The 20,788-nt window shown below is 35.9% G+C and overlaps 1 protein-coding gene across 15 annotated transcripts in view; it reads right to left on the minus strand.

Annotated features, from left to right (window-relative positions):
• GTDC1 (glycosyltransferase like domain containing 1) overlaps positions 1 to 20,788 on the minus strand; it is a 403,975-nt gene that overhangs the window by 257,211 nt on the left and 125,976 nt on the right. Inside the window, exon 2 of one of the 15 annotated variants that reach the window (XM_044388224.3) lies at positions 8,781 to 8,992. The exons of the other annotated variants lie outside the window; for them this stretch is intronic. Coding sequence (XP_044244159.2) covers positions 8,781 to 8,860 — 80 coding nt within the window. The 5' untranslated portion in view covers positions 8,861 to 8,992. The remainder of the gene's footprint in view (positions 1 to 8,780; positions 8,993 to 20,788) is intronic. 15 annotated transcript variants of the gene reach the window in all.

Here is a 20,788-nt window from a genome sequence, read left to right on the forward strand (position 1 = left end):
CATGATGGTCAATGACCAGCACAGATTCTCTTCTACTCTGTATATTCGTTTTTCTGGTTGAAGTGAAGAGCCAGTTCATGTCTGATTAGCGATAACAATAAAGACGTGTGTTATTTAAAAGTAGGAAAACTGCCTTTCAGTCAACGGAAAATGATATACTTAACAGTAAAGCAGAAAAGTACAGTGATGCACTGGAGGTGAAAAATGGGGGAGCCCTAACTAACTTACAGGGAAATTTCCATAACAGATTCACTAGTAATGCTGATTTAATAACGATTTCCTGTCATGAACTATATTTATCATATACTGCCTCTCTGACATGACATTGTATTTAATGTTTTTGAAAGCCATGTTTTTAATCAGATTAAACTCAAGGAAACCGATAGGTATCTGTTTGGCTCTTAGCTTTAGCTTCTGTTTCTTATTTAGTCAGAAGACTATTATTTCTGGAATCTTTATAAACACATTTGCTGGGATTGCCACAAGAGTGCAGCTTATGTTGTGAGGTCAGAAAAATGTGTGCCAGTGGTTTTCGTGATCTATGCACAGAGTGCATTACGGAATTGTTTAATAAATTAAAGACAACTAATGCAAAATGTGTTCCTTTCCCCCATGGGATTAAGCATCTAAAAATACAATTTATTTTTATATTCAAAAAATAGTTTCTTAGGAACTAAGTAATCAAGAAGAATGTTGAAAGAAAAGTTGGTACAGTATTATTCGTTATTCAAATGTATTAACATAAAGCTAAAATCTCCATTAATAAGTTTAATGTTCTCAAAGCTAATTTACCTAATACGCGATAATAATTTTAATAATCTATATAACAGCTATGACATTACCTAAAATGCAACATTCCAATATTATCTGTGAGCATATCACGTTGAATACTTGAAAGAGCTCTGGAGGACAAATCTTCCTTCCTTCAATTCAGACACTTTGAAAAAAGTGCTTCCTGGTTCAAGATTTTCCAATGCAGATATTCTAGTAACAGTCCAATAGTGCCAAACTGTGCATTAAATCAGGATTAATTCATATATCAAAGTAAGACTAACGTTAAAAGTAGAAATCAGCAAAGAAAGTATAAAAGAAAATTAAAAAGGAAGTAAAGGTTGGCCTTCAACACTCCAGTCCTCAGCACATGAAGAATGTTCTCAGGCTTAAATGGTTGCGTAATACATGTAACATGCAAAGCCACTTTAGTGGCTTTAGATATAATAATATGTTATTTTTTCATCCACATGAGTTGCCTACCTTTTCTTAATATAAATAATTACACAATAATTTCCTCGGTAAGTACCTGTGGCTTTGAAGCTTCCTCTTTAGAATATCTTAAAACTGCTGTAGGGCATGCATGCAAGACACTTGATTAGCTGGTAGGATATAATCGAGTGAACTGGTACTAAACTAAAAACCATTGAATAGCAGCCACAGCACGTTATCAGGTGCATTTTCAGGAAGTATACATTACATGGGAAAAGAGAATAAATATTCTTCAATTATCTGTAACAAGAATAGGAAATCTTTGAGGCTGTTATTAATTAACGGTTAACAGGATTTCTGCTGAAGTTTCTCTTGTAGGCATTATAACACCATATCTGAGTGTAAGAATTCTAAGAAAAATTAAAGTCAATGTTATTAACGAGATTCATTTTAATATCTCTGTGGTTATATATAGATTCAGTCTACATTCTTTTTGCTTAATATTGATAAAATATTTCATGAACAATTTACAGGTTGGGTTTCAGGTGAGCAGAAATAAATACACTATTTATAAGCACAAGATATACTTTTAAACCAACTTTTAAAATTTTACTGGATCTTTCAACATTTGTTTGAAATCCTTACAAGATATTCATCTATTTGTGGCATCATATAGGTCTGTCTCCCCATCTGTCTATGTTTTTCATGAAGACTAGTATCTGGTACATATTTTTTTTCTTCCCCACTTTAGTAACTATTCATTGGCCCACTACTATGCCAATTCTGTGGTAGTTGTCCGACAGCTTCTATCAACCACGTTTTAATAAAATACAAGCTTTCTTTTACAGGACAAGGAGGCACGTAATCAATGTACTTAATTATTTAATTTTGACTAAATTTAACTCTGTATGGTTAGAAAATTAATGCCATCAAAATCTATTATTGTCACAATAACTACACTGGCAGCATGATGTAACTCAAATTTAAAAGACTGAATTTTCTAAGAGTAACATATATATGGTTATTCATCAGAGCACTTCAGTGCTCTCCTCCCAGAAGTAACCTTCTTCTCTTGCACGACCCGATTTGTTAAGAAATTCACATTTCGCATGTATGGACACTGTGAAGAATCTTTTTTTAATAGGATATCCTGACAACATCTCCCCCCCACCACCCCCCACCCCTGACTTGGTAGCCTGACTCCAGCACAAACTCATCTGGTTTGACTAAAATCATTAAATCATTGAATTATTTGGCAGTGGTTTCCTCATACGTGGCACTTAGAGCTCATTGAAGCTCAAACAGTACAGGAAATGCAAATCATGAAAACCACCCCCATGATGGCGACGTACAGTGGCGTGATTGAGCGGCAGTACGCATGGCTCGTGGGCTGACCACATGAAAGGAGCCACTGAAAGACCAGATGAGCGAAAGCTGGGGTAAGTTAGAGAGTATGTGTGAGCTTCAAAGCTGGCAGAATAGCATCCCTATTTAAAATAGAAGGGGTTATTTATTATTTTTTTTTATTAATAACACCTGCCCAAGTTCTTTACACTGAAGGAAGTATGTTAAGATAGAGTGAACATGCACCATACTGCATAATGTGGACCAACTTTCTTTTTTAAATCCCAGGTATGGTAGAAGAGCAGAGTACTTTCCACCACTTTTTCACAAGATTTTCTACAAGTGTTAATAATTATTGGGAATGTTTTCTTTCAGTGAACTTAAAGAAAACAGATAATCCAGCAAAGCCTTGTTATTTGCTCATAATTCCTAAAGTGTTGGTTTAATTACCACATGTTAATAAAATTAGTTCCTCTGACAAAAAATAGGTAACTCTAATTCTCAGGAATTCTTCAACAAAAGCCTTAGTAGCAATTCAGAATTTGCTAGTAAGAAAGTATTTGAACAAGAGTTATACAGCAACTAGAACAAAAAATGGCTGTAGGAAGTTTTTGTTTTCTTTTTTGGAACTGATTATTTTCTAGATGTTTCTAACTTACCAGGTAGTAAAGAAAACATGACTGTTAAGAGAATAAATGTTATAACTCAAAATAATTAAAAGAAACATTCAATTTTGTGTTTGTTTAGCATTTTAAATTATTTTCCAAACCCTTTTAAATATCTGTTATTTCATTTGCATACGGACTTAAAGGCATCAGAATTCCATTAAAGCCCTGGCCTGAACCTTAAATGAGTGAAGGGGGAAGTTAGAAGTCTAAATAAAGTGGGGAAAAGGCTAATGCTTCTGGGGGTCTAGCAATCAGAAAATCTAAGGAAAAATAGCCATGTGGACTAATCATTCTCTAAAAGAGTTTTCTCATATATGAGAAAGGTGCTATCATCTTTTCTGACCTCTTCATAGTTTCATTTGAAAGGGAATGGCATAATATGTGAGAAGGGATGCAATGGGATAATATAGCATGTGAGAAAACTTTTCAGTGCTATACAAATAAATAAAGAAATACTGTACTTTTTGTAAGCCCCTTAGCCAGGTACCACGTTAGGTTCTTTACATACATTATCTCATTTTGTTTAATTTTATTGTCACACTATACTACAAGGTAAGTATTATTTGTCCCATTTTAAGTGGTAAGAAAACCGAGGCTCTGAAAGTTAGCTATTTCTCCCAAATCTTATGGCTAATAAATGACAACACTGAAGGTAAATATTTTGGGCTATACATAGATCTGTATTGATATGTTTCATAATTATCCACTGGGGGTCTGTATAACTCTTGATTAGTTATCATCTTAAAGAGAAACCCAACACTAACACCCTACAAAGTATAAGCAGAATTAAGTAATGAAGAATTTCTCTAACTTTTCCACCAGACACACCAGCTAGAAAGCTTAGATGCTTGGTATTTGAACTGGCCCATATAAATCCATCATGTCCACTTCTTTCTTAATTAATGCTTAACACGGGCAGTGGCTACCCTGTTTGACAACTACAAAGAGGACTAATACCCATAATTGTCTTTGAAGTCCCTAGAGCCACTGCCTTAAAATTTTAAACATGAGTTGGTGTTAAGAAATTCTCACTGAATGCAATAGGAAGAGGAAGGTTTAAGAACTTTCTGATTGTCAACCGTCTTCCTTTCCAAGCCAAGGAGAGCCACTTATATGTATAGCCACTAACAAACAAGGCTTAATTATTTATTTTGTTTTTTTTTTTTTTAGTTGTTTTGTTTTTAGATAACTTATAAAAGCCTATGGGAGAAAAGAGGTTAGATTGTATTATAAAATAAAATAAAATAAAATAAAATAGAAACGTATGAGCTTATAATTGCTTGTATTTATAAAAAGGGAAGGCTACAGACTAAGAGATCCATAGAAAAGAGCATATAGTTATATACAAGTAACACGCAGGCAATATGATTTTGTCAGAGCATCCAGTAAATAAAGTCAGTCACAGAACCTACTCAACAAGAAGTATTCAAATCAATTGAGACATGACACTATTCACAGCTTACAAAATCCATCAGTGAGTCAAAGCCATGCCAGAACCCGGAGAGGATGGATCAATACAGTAGACAGGAATATTGAATTCCTCCCTTTGCCCTCAGTCATGGAAGCCATCAAGGATCCTACTGGAGACACAAAACTTTGATTTATCTAGAGGAAGACTGATGTATGAATATTATGCTATAATCTGAAGACCGGAGATTCGAAAGCCACCATTTACATCATGTCCTGTTTTAACCAGGCACTGAGGAGCCACAGATTCAAGGATTCAAAGATAGTGACTGCAATGGTTGGAAATCTCACGTTGTAAAATAAATTTAAAGTTGCATTCTGAGAGGAAAGTACTGATGTGGCCTGAGTCAAGAAGTATGCAAAGAAGTGGATCTGAAAAAAATTTGAAATTTCCAGGTAAGACCATACTAATAAGTGGATTTGTGTGGGTTTTGTTTTCGTTTGGTTTTGAGTTCATTCCTCTTCAAATTTCCCATGACAATTCTCAAACAATCCCACTGTCAGTCTTTCCAGCTGGAAAACAAACCTCAATCTGCTTTTCTTGGTGTTTGAGCCTGTTTGTCTCCATTTGCCTTCAGTGGCAAGAGAACAATATTGCTGATTAATTAAATCATCCCTTATCTTTGCTTTTAAATTATTTCAAATTCTTTCAGTATTTATTATCAGCTTGATATTGATTTTTAAGTGTCCTCTAGGTGCTCTCAAATTTGCCACATTAGTTTCAAATTATAGAATTCAATACTAAAACTCAGGACCCACCCAGAAATGTCATCACCTACCCCTGGTTTTCAACAACTCACTTAACCTTTTCAGACCTCTATTTTCTCAGCTGTAGAATAACAGCAGTTTGATTAGAAGAGCTCTGAAGTCCTAACTATGTTAATATCTGTCATATCATCTCAATGTCAGGTATTAATCTAAAAACACTAATTAATAAGAAAAAAAGAGGTATCATAAAAGACTATTATATCAAGTAAATAATAAAAATTTTGTCCCTACCACCTGGTGGACAATATCTATGTGATTATAGTCAAGTCACTAAAACTTTTTTGCCGCTTTACCAATAAACTAAAAATGACACTCACCTTTCACATGGAAGGAATGGCCTATATGATTTTTTACTGTTTCTTCTAGTTCCAGAAATAATGACTATATGATGGCTTATTCCATGTATATGATGGTACCAGGCAGTCCTTTATTTAACAAAAATTTACTGAATGCCTAGCAAGTAATAGGCACCAAATGACACAATGAATTCAAGGATGATGGTGTTGTGGGCTGAATTCTATCCCCAAAAAAGATACAATCCATTCCTAACCCCTGATACCTGTAAATATGACCTTATTTGGATAGTCTCTGGCGATGTAATCAAGTTATGATGGGTCACGCTAGATTAGTGTAGGCTCCACATGCAGCGACTTCTGTCCTTATAAGAAGAGGAGAGGACACAAAGAGATACACACAGAGAAGAAGTCATGTGTCAATAGAGTCGGAGACTGCAGTGACGCAGCAAGACACCAGGAAACGTCAAGGACTGGAGGGAGCCACCAGAAGGTAGGCAAAGGCAAGAAAGGATTCTTCCCTCGAGCCCTTAGAGGAAGCAGAGTCTTACCAACACTTGATTTTGGGCTTCTAGCATCCAGAATTGTGAGAGAATAAATTCTGTTATTCTAGAGGCCCTAGGAAACTGGAAACTAACACAGATGGTTACATTGGTGCTATAAGAGATAGCCAAGCAAATTAGAAAATTATTTAAAAAATTCCTGAAAACATGTTGTTTTAGTGAAACCAAAAGACGGGCAACACCTAATATTTTTAAAACTTAAGCTTTCATGACACTGAAAAGTAATGCTTTTGAATGAGATAAACTATAGGCTACTATTTTAACCAACTCTACCACTAATTTGCTTTTTGAAAACAGACAAACCATTTGGCTTCTGAACATGTCAGTTTCCTTTCCTAGCAAGTAAGATCTGACGTCCTAATGTCAATGTATAAATAGAATTATAATAATGTATAAGTAGAATGCAAGAGTGCAAAGAAAACTAATGACATTATGCTGAATCCTTTGGCCAATGGTCAATGTAATAACTGTACATATATGTATAGCTAGCTAGCTGGATGATTAGGGACTGATAAAGGCATGCATAGGGACTGACAGTTATAAACTTCATGATACTGCAAGAAATTTCTACATCTTTTTTCTGTCCCATTCATAGACCAACTAATCAAAAATAATAATAATAATCTGAATATTTAAGTCACTCAATTAGTGAAAAACGTTTAAAATTGCAACATTCCTTAAAAAATTGTGTTCTGATTAAAAAATAATTAAAATTACTAATATAAAACAGCAATCTGTCCAATTAGTGTCTTCTTTAATTAGCAAGAATATTTAACCTCTTCAGTAAGTTTTTATGTGGACAGAATGTTTCATACTACTATAATTATCCCTTAAAATTAACAAAACAAAAAGAAAGGAAATACCCAGCAAGTGTAACAAAGCTAATAGAATTACTGAATTATATTTATATTTATAATCTTGAATTAGTGAAGATATAATAGATAATACTATTATTTGTACTAAGTCCAGGTAGTATACAGTAGACCAGCATTCTCAACCCTGGTTGCATACTAGAAAGACTGAAAAGGTATTTAAGAATAAATGTCGATACCCAGGGCCCAAGTACAGGCAAGGCTGCCCCATACACAGCACAGACTTTCTTCTGCATAGCCCCAGAGAGCCCCATTTCTATAATACAATGATACAGGGAAAAACTCAGTGAATACAAAGCATTAAAGATATTAAATGAGCCACTAAATCAACAGTGATTAATTATTCCTCAAATAAGAAGCATCATACTTCAGCTCTGTAAACAAAAGGTAGTTTCTATTGGGCAACCATTCATACACAGCATTATGAGCATATTTCTTTATTACATAATATGATCACATTTATGGTAAATAGAGTACTTTAAGGTAAGAAGTTTTTAATGATATTAAGGAATTACTTAGAATTTTTATCAGGGTAATAATGGTATTGCAATTATGTTTTATTTTTTAAGAAAGGTTATCTTTTAGAAATAATCAGTGAAATAAATATGTAGAGCTACAAATGAAATGTATGCAGTTTGCTTCAATATAATCTGGATTGGGAAATAACTAGGCAGAGTTTAAAGAGAACAAGATCTGGGCATTTACATGTTAATTGCTAAAGAGTTAAAAAATATCATCATCTATTCCTTTTATTTTTGTATATGCTTAACTTCTTCTGTAATGTGGCCTTCATTCATTTCCATTAGACGTAGGAAACACAGTGTGCCTATGGTAAGCAAGTTATCTTGACTAAAACAGAGAATACACTTAAGATGGATAGAACTCTCCCAAGGAAAGGGCCAGGTGGTCATTCTTTAACGATATGAGTAAGAATTTATTTGTTAGAAAAATAACTAGCAGTGACTGTAATCTTTTGCTAATTCAATCAAGGTGATCGCAAGGTACTATTACTCATAAAACTGCTGGGGGGATGGCTGAAGCAAAGGAAATCAAAAGGTACCTTTTACAACAGACCAAACACAATATGGGTAGAATCATATCTAGAAAGTATGCATTCCAGGGACTTTATCTTAGCGGAGATAATTCAGTAAGTCACTAATAATCACTGGATGCCTTATTAAGAACTAACCCCTTTTTGAAGACCAAGAAACAGGGGAAGAAGTTATCTCAAATAAAATGAAGCTTCCCACAAGAGCTGAGACAAGAACTGGGAAGCTGTCTAGAAGAGGTCTGGGCAGCAGCTGTTCTCTGTACACCTCCTTCACACAGGATACAAGCTATCTTTCTCATGGCATCTCCTCTCTCTGGGCACCTGTTTCATCTTCCCTCATCTATTTTTGCTTCCTGAGAGTTTCTGCTCTCTTATAACTTCAGTTGGCACATGACCCATTAGGGACTCTTTAGGTCCTGCCTCAGGAGGCTTAGGCTACAAATCCTACCATTGACTGACACAGTTTATCTATATTTCTTCATTCAAATCCCCAAGAAAAGAATCCAACTGGCTTAAATTATTTTTTCTCAGAAGAACATGTCACACCTTACCTGCCTACCTGTGATGTGGCTGTTTCTGGGTAACAAGCCATCTCATCCCCAATCAGCTGTAGCCATGAGGACCAGGTCATATGAAACACACGGCTGCGTAAGCATCTTCTCTAGCAGCACTGTGTCAGAAGAAGCAAGCTGACTGGATGACCAGTTCAAACTGGGGATGTGGTGACAGCAGGATGGTGAAGTAGAACAGTGTACCCCAGGTACTAGAAAAAGATGAAGAGAAATTTAAGAGGGAAAGTTAAATTGGAAGTGAAAGCATTCTGTGGTATCTTGCCTTATGTGGAAAGTGTATCCTCTACAGAAGAGAGGAATTCATGGTTATGCACATACGATTAATAACCAGAGTGTATACCAAGAGGTGATGGCTCTTACCAGGGGAAGGCAGCAAAGGCTACCAGCACAAGAGATATCAGAAGAGAAGTAATGGTGAGTAGCAGTTATGGGTTTGGGCTGCTGAGTCATAGAAGACTACGTTGGATCCCATTTCTACCATTTAGTTGCTTGAAACATCTGGCAAATAATTAAACTTCTTAGCCTCAGTTTCCTTATCTATTAAATGGTGGTAATAATAGTTCAGCTCACAGGGCTGTTGTTACCTCAGTTGTTAAACCTGAGGTAAAAGATTTTATTTATTTATTTTTAATATTTTATTTATTTATTTCACAGAGAGAGAGACAGCCAGCGAGAGAGGGAACACAGGCAGGGGGAGTGGGAGAGGAAGAAGCAGGCTCCCAGCGGAGGAGCCCGATGTGGGTCTCAATCCCACGACTCCAGGATCACTCCCTGAGCCGAAGGCAGATGCTTAACGACTGAGCCAACCAGGCGCCCCCCCGAGGTAAAAGATTTTAAAGTTGTTTATCGGGTCTGTTGCAAAGAAAATGCTCAAAAACAGGTGATTACTATAATGTACACTTACACATTTTTGAAAAGTTTTAAGAAGAGACCCAGATAAAACGGTTTACAACAAGACACAGAACAGTGCTGTAATTTAAAAAGTAGTGGCTAGGAGAAATGACAGGAAGGAACAAAAACATAACTAGCTGGAGTCAACTAAAGAAGTCAAGAAGGTTTCTGCCCTTCGAGTCGAGGCCAAAAGCAATGCCAAGAGAAAGAGTGTTAAGGGGATCAAAAGCAAGAAAGAGTTGAGAGAAGAAGGGCAAAACACAAACACACACACACGTTAAATTTGGCATGAAGAATATCACTGATGACACTCCTAATTTACTCCATTTGAGAGGAAGAAAACACAGAAATACAGCATATTGGATTGAAATGCAAGATATTTAAGGCTTTCTTTGACAAGAAAGATATTGAATAGAGGGGAAGGGACAAGAGGATGGTCAAATTGATGACATTTCCGAGAAACAGACAACGATAAAGTTTTTAGTGATGTGAAGGACACAGTAAATAACTGAAAAACAAGGGATGAATTGGGAGGGTATCTTACTATGGCGTGGTTGAAAATGCTCAAAAGGGCTACAAAGGTCAAGCAATGCTCCCTGAAAAAATACAGTGATGTACTATTCGTACAAAGTAGACCATGTAAACTGGAATCACTGCCAATAGGTGAACCTCCAGGAATCATAAGTTGTTATTATTCCTCTACCATTCTCTTCTCTCATCGTCGTCTGTACACTTCCAAAAGAGTCCTGGGTTTAATACCTTATGGGAAGTTCCTGTCTCGTGAAACCAATTTTTCTCATTGCGTTTGTACTCCCTAAAGTTTTTCTGCTGGCGAACCAGTAACTGGTAACCATTTTGTACATATTGCCATCGTATCATAGAAAAAGAAAATTCTCAGTGTTTCCATCTTACAGCTCCTGTTTATCACTTCAAATTCTACTTGATGTGCTGCAAACTCATTAAACCTCTATCATCCACTACTTGAAAAAAAAGTCCAGAACAGTGAAAACCATTAAAATAGCTACTTTATTCACTGTACTGAACAGTTAATTATATAACAAGAGATCCGTAATTCTACAAAAGTAAAGCGTAATATTCATGCAAACATTTTTAAAAAAGTATTAAGCAGCAGCCATATTCAGGCACTGCAATGGGTAGAACAAGAAAAAAAAGAAGAGAAAGAAAATAGGGAGTGTATAACCTTATAAAATATGTAAATCATCCGCTAAATAGTAAAATCAGCTAGCCTTGTTCTTCTATGTATCTCTTGTCTGTAAATAAATACAACTGAAATACTACACATAGCAAAAAGTATAGGTCTTGTAAGTTTTATTGACATTCCTTAGTATTTTCATTATTTATTCATTCATCCAACAAATATTCACTGATCACTAAGAATTAGACCTTGGGAATAGTTGTGAAAAAGACAAAGCCTTTGTCCTCAGGGAACTTAGAAATATTAACAAAATATTTTCTGGGCAAATTTATGATGATATTTGCTTCTAAAAGTTCAAGGAAAGGGCAATATTAAATATCATAAGACAAGTAACCCTAAAATATGCTTTGGATATTTGCTTTTGAATTTCCCTTGTTCAAAAACCCACAAGTTAATTAACTGTTACTTTATAAATTTTTCTATTTCCCCACTCATTCATTCACAGACTGGCCATTTCCACACCATTCCTAACACTGCCCAAGTATAATGGAAAGGGTAATACTGCTTAGCAGTGACACAAACTAAAATGTTATTAAGAGCTATTAAGAATTATTTGTTACTTAGTGAGCTGCTCTGGTGAAATATTGGAAATGAAGGGCAAAAGAAGTGAATGGAAAGAGGACTTCAAATGATCTGGAAGGAGGGAATTGAAAAGCAGGCTTGTGAGTAGTTTGGTTTTATAAGATTTATACTTTTAAACTAGTAGTTTATCTTAGGTTAACTCCTTTACCAGGTATAAGCAGCAATTTAAATAGAATGCCTAAAAAAAAGTGAGTTGAATGAGTAGGCTAGATGTCACTCTCTGCAACAGGCTAATCAAACTTATCTCTCCAATTCCCTGCAGCTCATTTTACCTTCAGCCCCAATTGTCAAGGCTAAAAACGCGTTCAGACATGTTTGAGAGAAATAAGAAGGAAAGCCTATTTCTGCAGGGGAAAAAAATGCAAAACTAATATACATGAGGTCTCAAAAATTTTATCTATTAATACAAAGCTTTTGACATATTTAAGTTTTAAAGATATTTTCAAGCTAAATAAAATGATCTGTACTAATATGGTAGTCAGTGACACAGCTGACCTAAAATGGCCATTTCTATTGTGACGAAGAAAAGCAGCTTTTATTATGTTTCCTAAAATTCATATCAACTTCAAGAAAATATATTAGAACATTTATTTCCACTTATCTAATGTTTTGGCAGTTATGACATTCAGCTGTTACTTTTTATTAAAATTAATGTAAAAATTCTGCATGTTCAGATATTCACATAATTCTTTTCCTTGGGGTTTAAACAAAGAGATGATGCCACATAACACAACTACTTTGTGTTAGAAAGTCACAATCATTTTACCACTGGGATAGGACATGCCACTGTTCCATAGCAAGGCACCAGGTATTATCACATCTTTAGATCCATGAGACGACTGTATACCTTGTTTTCTCTTTAAGAACACTTTAGTCACTACTCAATAAGGATGCAACTGAACCACCTTCCAGTTTATCTTTTTCATAAACAAACATTCTCTCAATACACTTTCAAATCAAGTACCTAACAAAATGCCCTCCAGAATAGGAGTCATTACACAAATGTTAGCTGAAGAAAATGAATAAATAGTGAATTATTAACTCACTTTTCCAATTATAAAAATAAAAATCTGACCACTACTTTAATTCATTATCACTACCCACTAAAACATCTCATTGATTGTTGCTATTTAGCTATAATTCAAAATTGGTACCAGAACTGCAAGAAACTGGAGACCAAAAATCTATAAAAAAATACCTCCGCTACCATTTCTTCCCACCCTATCGCTATAAACCACCTGGCAGAAGAACAAACGTAGCAGCGTACTGTGGCTTTGGGGCCGATACTCTCCAAACATTATATTTTTATTAAAGAATTAATTTGGGACACCTGGGTGGCTCAGTCCATTAAGCATCTGCCTTCGGCTCAGGGTCCTGGGAGCAAGTCCCACATTGGCGGGCTCCCTGCTCAGTGGGGAGCCTGCTTCTCCCTCTGCCTGCTCCCCCTGCTTGTACTCTCTCTCGTGCTGTCTCTCTCTCTGACAAACAAATAAAATCTTTAAAAAAAAATTAATTTATGTCATCTCCATTTACTTACATTTTAAAACAGATAAACTAAGGACTAGAGATTAAATGACTGAAAAGAAAACTCAGAGAAAATCAGACACACAGAAAAACAGTACAAATTCTACCTAAAACTGTTCAAACTTTACAATAATATCTTACTCTTGAGTTTACATAATTCTTGAAACACTATCTCATTTGAGCCTCATAACAAATAGGGAAGATAAACAGGAAGAATATTATCTGTTATTGTCACCATTTTGCAGATGAAGATAGAGAATGAATGATTTGTCCTTACACAGGTGAGATGCTGAACTGGGTCTTGAAGTTGACTCCCCTGACTGCTAGTCCAATTCTCTTTCCCACTCTGTCAGAGCTACTCTGTAATACTGTCTAATGGGTACAAAAGAGAAAATCAAAATCCATCATATGTTCCTAGGAATGCCCAAACATTGAAGGAATTCACATTGTGTGGGCTAATATTTGTGTCATGATGAGTCAATATCTATGTGCCTAATCTGTGGTTTGGAGCTGAAAACAAACACCACAGTAGTCAGTAAGATAAAATAAGTGAGGGAACAATCGACACTCCATGTCAGTGAAAATCAGAAGTCATTCTTGGTTAGGTGTGCTTATCGGCTGAAAAAATACTGTATGACAAACTGAAAAGTAAAACAGAAATGTAGACGAATGTTGATGAGCACAAACTGAATATTCTAAATTGCAAATATGGAAATACTGATTCAAATAGCACCATTTCATTACACTTTATTAGGAGGAAGATTTCAGGTGACTCACATAGGTAAACTTGAGGAGGAGGGATTTCCCCGTCACCCCATACATTTAAAAGTGTAAAAAAAGGAAGGAAAAAAAAACAACCCAGAATGCAATATATTACCTTAGAGATTTCCTACAATTTTCCTAACATCAAAGACATATCAAGTTTATAACTATTTACGTCCACCTAAAACTTAAATTCTTAAGTAACAGAGGTATTAACTTCTTTGCTGTAATACAGAACAGATCATAATAGAATGTAAATATCCTGAATTCTCCAAATTTTGACATCATCAATAACTTAAGGGTTTATCATCAAAAATGACATTATCCAGTGACATCCTAAAACATAATAGCTGAGAAACATTGACACTATAAATTCCTTAATTTCTGGGGCAGGAGAGGGCTGAAAGATGCAGTAGCAGAACTGAAAAGCCTATTCATCAAAACTTTCTTTTTCAGTAATTTTCTAAAAGGCTGGTCTTCACCATAGCTCCTCTCAGCTTCAGACCTCTAATTAGGAAGTGCATTTTTAATACTGGTTAATACATGTAAAACATATGCATGCTGAACATATTAAAAAAACAAAAGTTTTCTGGAAGCTTTTTTCCAGGGGAAAAAAATAAAGGAAATTCAACACTGCTCAAGTGGATCACTACCATCTGCCAGCATTTTATCTAAAATAAAAGTGATTGAAAAAAGAAAAGTATTAAGAACATGTTTCCAAAGCTCAAATGTTTTTCAGGTAGTTCGATTCTAAAACGACCACTGTTTCTACTTCTTGTGTAGACGTCTTTGTATGGACATATTTGTTCTCCCATTTCTAAATACCAAAATCAGACAATGAAAATAATTACTTACATAAATGCTATTTACCTAATAAACATTACTCAAATTTCAAAGCAAACAAGACCTCAATTCTGAACCTCTGTTTCTCTTAGTTTTCTTATACTTTTCAAAAAATAGTGCAAATAAAATAGGAGTATCATCACATATCTTTGGACACGTGGAAAAAAAAAGAATACTATTACTAAAATGATTACAGAACTCTACTAATCACTCCTTATCAACTCCCGAGTTACAGTCTCTTCATTTCTACCAATTGCAAGTGTCAAGGACTCTTAAACCTTTGTAGCAATGGTACTAAGCTACTGCTTGGTTTCTTGGTAACAATCCTCTTATAAAATAGTATGTATAGAAAAACATTTTTCTCAATAAAAGTGAGTTGATGTTTTTCTGTTTTAAAAAGTTACAAATTCCCTTTGAGAAAACTGGAGACACTCAGCAATGTTACAAAATGAAAGCTAAAAATCACTACGTCTGAATGAAAAACCCTATAATAAAAATGCTACACACACACATAAATAATATGTCTTAATATATTCGGATTTCATGAATTTTTTTTTCACTGTATTTAAGCTTATGATGGAGGGGGAAAATAGTGACAAAAACTAGTTCACGTCCTTCCCCACTTTCATTTTCTGAAAATGTTGGAACCCACCAAAACAGTTTGTATTACAAATAAATATCTGTCTCACTACTGGACACACAGAGAAACTATGGGCTAAAAATCCCCTGTATTTCAGATCTACTACTGTGCTGAAAGACAGGTTACTAAGTGTGGGGGATTTCCCTAGAAACATTTTAGTATATGACTGCTTTAGAAAAGTTGATTCAAGTGAACATTGTCTAAATACTACCCAAAAAATAAATAAAATAAAAACCTGAAAGAAGGAGAGAAAGAAACAGAACTATATCCAAGAGAAGAAAGTTAGTTCCTAAAGCATACTGCCTTATTCACATTTGTATTATTTGTGTCTGGCACACAGCATACATTCTTCAAATGCATGTGCTACCAGTTCAAACCACTGAGAAAGAGACTGGCTTTTCTGAACTGGATACTAAGTAGGAGAGCAACCACAATTTACTCATTCATTTTCACTCTGAGATCCAGCATAGTGTAAGAATGCTACAGAAGTACTTAATTTTAACCTGATTTTAGTGGGGGAAAGAGGGGAGATAAGTTTGAGAAGTTGATACCAGCTAATCAATCATTTCTTGATTATTTGTGTTTATATGAGATATACACACACATGCATATGTCATATACATTATATATACATATTTTATTTAAATAGAAAAAAGAGGCAGTATTACGTTACATTTTTAAAGAAAAGGAAGTTTTGCTACTTTCAAGTACATGGAGTAACTTACGATGCTGCCAAAATAAACCGACTGATCCAATTTAATGGGCTAATAGGAATGATTTACAATTCGCAAAGCTATTTTAAAAATAATTATAAGCACTAAAGTAGTTTAACTGTGATCTCTTAGACTAAATTAAATTGTATCCCAACTTTTTTTCTCATGGACAAGACAAAGATAAATTTCAGTTCAGATCCCAAATTTTCTAACTAGTAAAATGCAAACGACACAAGTTTCTTAAATTTTTTAATTGAAGTATAGTTGACATATAATATTAGTTTCAGGCGTACAACATAGTGATTCAATGATTATATACATTATGAGATGCTCACAGCAATAAGAGTATTACAATATTGTTGACTATATTCCCTATGCTGTACTTTTCATTCCTGTGACTTATTTATTTCATAACTGGAAGTTCTGACCTCTTAATTCCTTTACCCATTTCAAAACAAATTTCATTCATATTGCTAGGTCCTTTACTACGTTCCATTCCTATTATCATTATTGTTCTTCAGAAACTCACTATTTCTCCGTTAGATTTTGGATCCATTGACCATTTCTATCCTCATCCATGGTCTCCATTACTAAAGTGCTGTAATAATTGTCCTCTGCACAGCTTACCTTACTTCATTCCCATGTATGACTGTAGTACTCATCATGTTTTTTGCCTACAAAACATTGTTTTTCCCTATATCGAATAACAGCAATATAATTTCCCTTTTGCTCTCTGGTACTTAGTTCACATGGTTTGAATTGGGTTGACCCCACTTTGGCCAATAACAATATTGGGGTCTCTTGCCAAAGTAACAAGTTTAAAGAGCACATGATTTTTTTTTTTTTTAAGTCATTTCAGTCAATCTGGGACTTTTGTTAGAACTGCCGAGAGAGGCACTTTCTTTCAGATAGGGTAACTAAACTGATGGGATATAAGCTTAGCTCTGGGGGGAGCCATATGGAGAGAGGCTACTCCAGAATACAGTCAAACCAGACGAAAGTAGAGTCAAGAAGACAAAAATGTCTAATGATATCACTGAACCACGGATCCAGCAGTGCCTAGAGTCAACCACCCTGGAAATTGGTTATACGGTGGCCCAAACACATTTTCCTTTATGTTTTAAGTGATTTTGAATTGGGTTTCTGTCATGTACAATTAATAAAGTTCTGGGAAGACAGCCTTCAAAAGATACTCATTATCTAAAGTACCAGCTTCCCAAATTATTAACCATGAATTTGCAAATGTACAGGAATTAGACAAAATCTGCCTTATCAACCCAAACTGATGTTCCACAACTCATCCTACCTCAGAATATGTTCATACTAAACCAAGATTTTGGAGATTACACTTTCCAATAATCCCTGCTTTAATACCTTTGTTCACAATACTTCCTTCTCCTACAGCACTTTACCTTCCATGTCCATCTATCAAAATCTGCAGTATCCTCTTAATTGTATCTCAGAATTTGCTGAATGAGAAATAACCCCCCTCCTCTGTCCTTCTTTTGTGACTGCTGCCCTCGTTGCAGTACTAACTATTCTGTGTGAGTTCTACAGTGTTCAGTGTATGTGTCCAGTATTTAGCGTCCACATTGGCCCATGACCTGTCGAGACAGACAGTAGCACGAAAAGGCAAATAATCATAAAATGCTGAGGCTGGAACAGGAGTTCCAAACTAATAATAAGTCATATCAGAGAGACTCCAAAGACAGAAACACTACTGGAAAGAATTATTCCCCAAAAGTCTCTAAAAATAAAAGTTAAAAATTCAAGCAGATACACAAATAAGATGAGGAAGTAACTCCTGTATTAAATGAAACAGTGGTTCATAACAAAGCTGAATGAGAGAGAGTACTAATTTGTCTTTTTCTTTTTTTTTAAGATTTATTTATTATTTGAGAGAGAGAGCATGTGCTGGGGCTTGGGGGTGGTGAGGGGCAGAGGGAGAGGCAGAGGGAGAATCCTAAGCAGACTCCCCACTGAGCACAGAGCCCCACATGGGGCTCCATCCCAGCACCCTGAGATCACGACCTAAGCCAAAACCAAGAGTTGGACACCCAACCAACTGAGCCACCTAGGCGCCCTTGAATTTGTCTTTTGTGTGAAAATTTCTTGAATCTTTTTTTTAAGATTTTATTTATTTATTTGAGAGACAGAAAGTAAGAGAGAGAAAGAGAGCACGAGTGGTGGGGAGGAGCAGAAGGAGAGGAACAAGCAGACTTCAGGGAGCTGAGAGCCCAACGTGGAGCTCAATCCCAGGACCCTGAGATCATGACCTGAGCCGAAGGCAGACACTTAACCAACTAAGCCACACAGATGCCCCAAATTTCTTGAATCTTGATCTTGATTTTAATTCCTTCTTCATGACATCATGGAACTCAATAAATAAAATGAAACCCTCAGTTATAAGTGAAAAAAATAAGATTCTATGGTTAAAAACTGAATTTTCCAAAGCTAAACAATTAATTTATGGCAGAGCTGAGATTAAAACCCAGGACGGCTGGTTCCTGCAGTATGTCATTTCTTCCCAAGACAAGCGATTTATATTCTCTTAGTAAATTCTTTTATGTATATGTACATTTAAATATATATGTATATATGTATTTTTTTTAAAGATTTTATTTATTTATTCGACAGAGATAGATACAGCCAGCGAGAGAGGGAACACAAGCAGGGGAAGTGGGAGAGGAAGAAGCAGGCTCATAGCGGAGGAGCCTGATGTGGGGCTCGATCCCATAACGCCCGGATCACGCCCTGAGCCGAAGGCAGACACTTAACCGCTGTGCCACCCAGGCGCCCCTATATATGTATTTTTTTAAGATCATTTGAAGATTCATTGTTGGGCAAGTTCTAAGCCAGAGGCTATAGAAACAAAGACCTAAACAGATCAGTTAAGTAACATAAATGTGAGCAGCAGACTAGTATAAAACAATGGTAACTAGTTGTGCTATTGTGACCAATACAAAGAATGTCTATCTGTCTAAAAGCATTAAAAATTAAAAATGCTTAAGTAATTGTAGTGGCCAAGCAAAATATATCTTTGGGCCAAATTCTAATCTCTCATTTATCCCATAGTTTCCACACTATAAATTAAAAGGCCACACTGTTCATGGGTGGCCACAGCCAAAATTAAAAAGCCTTAAAATACAATCATGTGAAATTTCACAAAATATCACAGGTATATTCTAGATTCTTTAAAGTTTCCTGAACTGAGAAACACTTTTTTTTTTTCCTAGAAACACTTTTATACAGGGGAAATTCCAGAAAATTATATCTTCTTTTATCAAAATTTACATAATGGACGATGACTGATTTCACTATATGATTAATATAACCCATAAAAATAAGTGAGTAAGAAACAACAATTGTTGGAGAGGATGTGGAGAAAGGGGATCCCTCCTACATTGTTGGTGGGAACGCAAGTTGGTACAGCCACTCTGGAAAACAGTGTGGAGGTCCCTTAAAAAGTTAAAAATTGAGCTACCCTATGATCCAGCCATTGCACTACTGGGTGTTTACCCCAAAGATACAGACGTAGTAAAGAGAAGGGCCATATGCACCCCAATGTTCATAGCAGCAATGTCCACAATAGCTAAATCGTGGAAGGTGCCAAGATGCCCTTCAACAGATGACTGGATTAAGAAGTTGTGGTCCATATATACAATGGAATATTACTCAGCTATCAGAAAGAACAAGTTCTCAACATTTGCTGCAACATGGACGGCACTGGAGGAGATAATGCTAGGTGAAATAAGTCAAGCAGAGAAAGACAACTATCATATGATTTCTCTCATCTATGGAACGTAAGAACTAGGATGATCAGTAGGGGAAGAAAGGGATAAAGAAAGGGGGGGTAATCAGAAGGGGGAATGAAACATGAGAGACTATGGACTATGAGAAACAAACTGAGGGCCTCAGAGGGGAGGGGGGTGGGGGAATGGGATGGACTGGTGATGGGTAGTGAGGAGGGCACGTGTTGCATGGTGCACTGGGTGTTATACGCAACTAATGAATCATCGAGCCTTACATCGGAAACCGGGGATGTACTGTATGGTGACTAACACAATATAATAAAAAAATCATTAAAAAAATATATAAGTGAGTAAAAGTGTATGGAATTCTTTAGTTTAAACCCATAAAACTGAGGAACACAGGCCCTTAAATGTCTCTAAGCAGTTTCTGTGTAGAAGAGGTGATATCCCTAGACACAGGAAAGGAGGAGTGCCTAAAGTGGGGAAAAAATTCGCAGTTTGGCCAAGTCAATTACAGCCATATTTTGTTTGCATTTTCAAACCCAGAGGTATGAAATCATTCATTCAACCACATTTACTTAGTAACAGCTATCTGCAAGGTAGCATGCTAGGCCCTGGGTAAAGAAGATAAATAGGGCACCTATCCACCCGAAACTTGCAGCACAAAGAGAAGAGGAAAAAAAAAAATCAAACAAACAAAACAATCACGATGCTATTACACAGGAGAGAAAAAGAACACAGAAATACAAGGGCTTGGTTTTGATATGGTGGTCAGGGAGGGCCTCTCTGAGGAGGTGAAATGTTAGCTCAGACTTGAAAGACAGGGAAAAGTAAGCAGAGTATAGGGATGGGGCGTGGAGTGGTGCTGCCCACTAAGAGACACACAAGCGACACAACAAATAGCAAGAGGACCCGAGGCAGGAAAGAGCTCGAGGTTTCAGAGCAAGTAAACCAGGCACCTCCCCACTACTACAGCAGATGAATGAGAGGACAGTGGTGGAGAGAAGGTTGCAGGGGTGGGCAGGGCCAGCGAACCCCATGTGTAATCTGGATTTTTACATACA

The sequence above is a fragment of the Ursus arctos genome, unplaced genomic scaffold (assembly GCF_023065955.2).
Source record: "Ursus arctos isolate Adak ecotype North America unplaced genomic scaffold, UrsArc2.0 scaffold_1, whole genome shotgun sequence".
Taxonomy (NCBI): domain Eukaryota; kingdom Metazoa; phylum Chordata; class Mammalia; order Carnivora; family Ursidae; genus Ursus; species Ursus arctos.